The sequence below is a fragment of the Pygoscelis adeliae genome, unplaced genomic scaffold, assembly GCF_000699105.1.
Source record: "Pygoscelis adeliae isolate BGI_AS28 unplaced genomic scaffold, ASM69910v1 Scaffold347, whole genome shotgun sequence".
In the NCBI taxonomy this organism is placed as follows: Eukaryota; Metazoa; Chordata; class Aves; order Sphenisciformes; family Spheniscidae; genus Pygoscelis; species Pygoscelis adeliae.
In genome coordinates, this window is record NW_008825158.1 from 466671 (window position 1) to 472098 (window position 5428).

Consider the following 5428-nt stretch of genomic DNA (forward strand, 5'->3'; position numbering starts at 1 on the left):
ACTCTTTGATTATGCCAAGCAGAATGCTTGCACAGCTGCCGTATCCTGCTTCAGGGTATCCCTAGTATTATTTTGATTTAATAAACTATAATCAAACTAAGCCTGCGAAGGTCAAGTCAGGCTATTGTATAACTTTTCTGATTGTTTTTTAAAAATACAAACGCAAGAAAATGTTTCATGCCTGAACTATGGTGTCTTACTCCTTAAGTGCATTTTATTCCATCTTTGGGTAGCCCTTAAAGGCTATTTTGTGTATGTTTTCATCAGATGGAACAATATGAATAAGAGGTTTCTAGACTATATATAGAAATTCAGTGTTGCCTTTAAGTTGCTGATGCATTTGGCTTGTCTTTGGGCTCTTTTGGCATACAAGAAGCTGCTCTGATACTTCTATGCTGTATCTCATCACTCTGACACATTTTCTGTTCTCAAACTGTGGAAAATTATGAGTTCTTTGGGGGTTTGATTTAGATTCCTACTGTAGGAATAGTAAATTCAGCTCTTTCCAGATGATTCAATATGAACTTTGATTAATTTGGAGGATGCTGAGGTATATTTTGGGGTGTTTTTTTATTTTTGTTCCAATTCCCATCATGAACACTTTTCTTTACTAGGTAAGGAAACTGAAGTGGAGCGTAAGAGAAGCAGTGACTGCTTTTGGGACCAGAGTTATGCTTAATTATAAAAAAATACCTTGTGTTTTCTAACTGTGTTAAAACTTGCAACAATGTAATAGCATGAATACTTGAACTGAAAGATGATTTTTTTTTTTAGGGCAGGATGGTGTTTATAACATGTTGATACAATGCCTAGCATACTGAGGCTAAGCCCTCTGGGCACTACCCTGATTACAGATACTATCTGTAATATATGTAAGAAGGAGGAGGGTTTTCGTTGTTTTGGGGGTTTTTTTGGAACACTTGTTTAATTCTCTAAGTTATGTTCATTTTAATTTTAGGTTTAATATGCCGTGCGCTGCCTAGGGGTAGCCCACATGCTGAACTAAAAGAGAGAACAGTGTTGTCTGGCTCTATAATGCAAGGTAAAGTATTGCAAGTTTAGAAGACATTAATTACATCCTCAAAAATCTGTATTTCTGAACCTTAAAACTGTTATTAACAATGGTAGCTGTGTTAAAGGTGGAGCTTATTTTATTAAACATGTTTTCAGAGCATAAATCAGCAGCTTTCTGATATGCTGTATACAAAGCTAGTGTGTAAACAGCATTTTATTTCTTTTTGGAAAACAGACTTTTTTTAATATCATACTTGGTAACTAGCCTTTTTTTTTTTTTTTAAATGAACACTAACGCTTCCACAGACCTCTGGAGATGTATGCTATTTCCTTTATTTCAGCATCTGAAATAACTTGGGATGCTTTCAGTAATATATTGAATATTTGTTCAGTATTATTTTTGTGGCGATTTTTTTAGTCTTCAGAATATATTATCGTAGACGATAGCAAACCAAAGTTCCAGTTTTATGACATGTAGTTAGTTACTCTGTTTGTGGAAAAAAGAGACTTAGTAATTATTAATACCAGTAATGTGACTCTTTCTTTCTATAAAAGGCACACCAAGAGCAACAGCTGAAAGTTTTGAAGAAGGCTTGAAATACCCTAAACAGATAAAGAGAGAGTCACCTCCCATAAGGACATTTGAAGGAGCCATTACTAAGGGGAAACCATATGATGGGGTCACTACTATAAAAGAAATGGGTCGTTCCATCCATGAAATCCCAAGACAGGACCTATTAAGCCAGGAGAGTCGCAAGACTCCTGAAATGGTGCAGACGACCAGGCCAATCATAGAAGGCTCCATATCTCAGGTAAATACAAAAAGCACTACTAGACTATACAGTTGTTTACAGACTCAGTAGTGAATCAATTCAGGATATTTGAATAATGACAAATATGGGGAGGTGTTGTTTGTTTTGGTTGAAGAAAGCTACCAACTTACAAAGCTTAAAAATATTTTCTGTGTATTAGAAAAATCCTGCCACTTCACCTGTAGGGAACACACTTGCAAGCAAATGTGAGAGAACTGACAAGTAACAATCACTAGGATCCAGTTGTGTTCTGTGCTCATGAGATAGAAGCAATGAACTACGGTATCAGCAATGTGAGTTTTTTTAGCACGAGCGAAACATTGGCAGGATAACCTTACCTGATCTTTTTCTCCTTTTCAGGGCACACCCATAAAATATGAAAGCAACTCTGGCCAGTCTGCCATCAAACACAATGTAAAATCTTTAATCACTGGACCAAGCAAGCTACCCCGTGGAATGCCTCAGCTGGAAATGGTGCCAGAAAACGTGAAGGTGGTGGAGCGAGGAAAATATGAAGATGTGAAGACCGGGGATGCAGTACGTTCCCGTCACACGTCAGTAGTCAGCTCTGGTCCCTCTGTTCTCAGGTCAACTCTTCATGAAACTCCCAAATCACAGCTGAGCCCTGGGATTTATGATGATACCAATGCTCGGAGAACACCTGTGAACTATCAGAGTCCAATGTCCAGGAGTTCACCTATGATGAATAGAGTTAGTGAGGGTATGTTATTCCCTTCCAGAGTAAGACAAGAAGTTTTAATAATTTCATTTTAAACTTACTGGTAAACTGGTTTCCATAATCCATTCTATGTTTTTTTTTTTTTATTCTAATGGCTTCTTTCAATTTGGAGGGTGGCTAGAAGGAATTTTAGAAGTCTGTAAGCTGTTAGTTGAAGTAAGAAAATGAAAATCTGCCATATTGTAACATGGAGGTGGGAAGGCAATTCAGTCTCAATTTGCATTTGATTATGGATCACATTGCAAGTGTTACCTACAAAGGTAATGCTTTAAGGGCAGAACCTATTCCTGAATTATAGAGGTATCTAGATGAGGAAGATAATATGGTGAAGTGTAAACAATCTTAGTTTTAGGATTTAGATTTTTCACCAGAAATAGTTTGTGATATAAAATATTCTCTGTGATTTATTGTATCAGATTGCAGGGTCCTCTAGAATGTTCCTTGGGAGCCACTGTACACTTGCAGCTGAGTTTTCTATTGAGAAATATGCATTTTATTCATTCGGGGTTTTCATTGTTTTTAGCTGGAATATCTTCTGGGAAGTCAGCAAATCACGAAAGGAAAAACACACTTACTCCAACACAGAGGGAGAGCGTGCCAGCAAAATCTCCAGTCCCAGGGGTTGATCCTGTAGTGGCTCACAGTCCTTTTGACCCTCATCATAGAGGAGCAACTCCTGAAGTCTATAGGAGTCACCTCCCTCCTCATTTAGATCCTGCTATGCCATTTCACAGGGCTCTGGATCCTGGTAAATACGTTTGTGTTGGGTTTTTTTACTTGTTAGAAATATTGTCTGCTTTGATGCACAGAAAAGATACCTTTAAAAGACAATTATCAATGGCCAGATATAATTTATAAGAGGTTATATATATTCACTGTTGTGGTTTGATTTCAGTTTAGTGGGAGGTTTAATATCTAACCAGGAAACTTATTAAAATATTATTGTATAATACTGTAACTTTCTTTTAGAAGCTGCCAGGTTGCTTCTGTTTTGTTAAAAAGTTCAGACAGTATTTTTAGAGAAGTATTTGTGAAATATATTAAAAGCTTTCCCGAAAACTATGCAAAGAAGAATGTGGAAGATGCTATAGAATTAAACTGTAATCAGCACCCCTTTGTTCAGGACTGTTTATTCATTCTCACTGAGGGATTATCAGGTTATCCCTGGTGATATTAAATACAGTAGACTTCCTTTTAACCTATCCATTGGTCCACTTCTGTGAGGTATTCTAACCTTTAGGTATTTCAGCCCTTTACATCTTCGGAACTTCAGGATCTATATTTTTAATCAAGTCTCTTCTCTAATGCATATCTCCAATCTGGATTATTTAGCTTTTTCTGTCCGCCTACAGTGCATAAATTCAATAAAACATCAGTATTAAAATGCTATTTTAATTCATTTGGCACTGGCTAGAGAGAATTGATAACACTTCTCATTGAAGCTATATAAACATCTGAAACTTTCATTCAATATCATCCATGCTGCTTCCTAAATTTTCTTTTTTACCCTCCTTCACCCTCAGCTGCTGCTGCTTACCTGTTCCAAAGGCAGCTCTCACCCACGCCGGGCTACCCAAGTCAGTATCAGCTTTACGCAATGGAGAATACACGACAGACAATCCTAAATGACTACATTACCTCACAGCAGATGCAAGTCAATTTACGTCCTGATGTAACGAGAGGGTTATCTCCTAGAGAGCAAACTTTAGCTCTCCCATATGCAGGAGCAAGAGGTATGCCTGTGTTTTTTCTGATGTTCTTTAAAGTGTGTTTTGGGTATGCGGTGTGGGTGGGTTGGTTGGTTGGTTTGTTTCGTTGCTGCTTATAAATATATGTGTTTGTATGGATGCATGCGTGCATACAAGTGCATATGTATAGATGTGTTTGCAAATGAGTTGTACATCTAACTGGCTTTTGTGGATATAAAGGACAACTATGTACGTAATCAATATTGTTAAAGGGAAGGCTGTAAGACTTACTAGTGTTCAAGAAGCTAGACTGTTTTATGCTAGTTTAAATTGATATTCAGAAGCATATTTAACTCATCTTCAAAATGAGAGTTTCTTCAAAATGAAAATCAAAGCAACAGCTATAAAAGGGCAAGGTTTGTGAAAAACACGGTGGTGGCTTAAATATGTTATGTTAGAGAGTTAGCAAATGTGTGTGACCTCTTGCAGGGTGGGGAAAAGCCTAAATCAATCTGGACATTTAACAGCAGCAAGAAGGAGCTATTAGAAGTAAAAAGACATCTCGCAAAAGTGTAACTCCTCAAACAAAATGGAAATTTTGACAAGTTAAATGTAAGACCATAAAGGTCAAAAAAATTGAGGAACAATTTATAAAGCCAAATGAACAAGTAACTTCTTCAGATACACCAGAAGCAAGAAACTTGGCAAAGAAACCGTAGGCACTGATAAATCATCAAAACTCAGAAGTAATGCTTTAGAAGATAAGGCCACTGCAAAAAAGCAAAGCAACTTCTTTGCAACTCTGTTTGCTGTGGAGAGACTTATATTTCCGCAATTGAGATTTTCTTTATGGGACATGAGTTTGAAGAGCTCTTTCACATTGAAATGTTGAGCAAAGTCTTAGAACAAAATAATAAAATGAATAGTTATGAGTCCTTGGGGTTACATGGCATTCTCCCAGGAGTTACAAACTTAACAGGAAATAGTCAATCTACCAGCTTGGTTACTGGATATGATAGTCTGTCTATTGATTAAATTGGTTTTGATAGTTATTGGTAGAATGGAAGATAGCAAATGTGACGGAATTAGGCTGGTAGGACTAATTATCTTGGGGATAAGATATAAGATCTTGTAGTGTTTTAATTGGTTGGAAAAGAAAGGAAAAGTGGGTTTTT

At 36.9% G+C, this 5428-nt stretch overlaps 1 protein-coding gene across 1 annotated transcript in view; it reads left to right on the forward strand.

The window, feature by feature from the left end:
* Positions 1-5428, forward strand: part of NCOR1 (nuclear receptor corepressor 1) — a 75599-nt gene that overhangs the window by 56529 nt on the left and 13642 nt on the right. The window contains exons 30-34 of the mRNA XM_009328641.1: positions 959-1042; positions 1570-1826; positions 2187-2547; positions 3089-3313; positions 4089-4298. Coding sequence (XP_009326916.1) covers positions 959-1042; positions 1570-1826; positions 2187-2547; positions 3089-3313; positions 4089-4298 — 1137 coding nt within the window. The remainder of the gene's footprint in view (positions 1-958; positions 1043-1569; positions 1827-2186; positions 2548-3088; positions 3314-4088; positions 4299-5428) is intronic.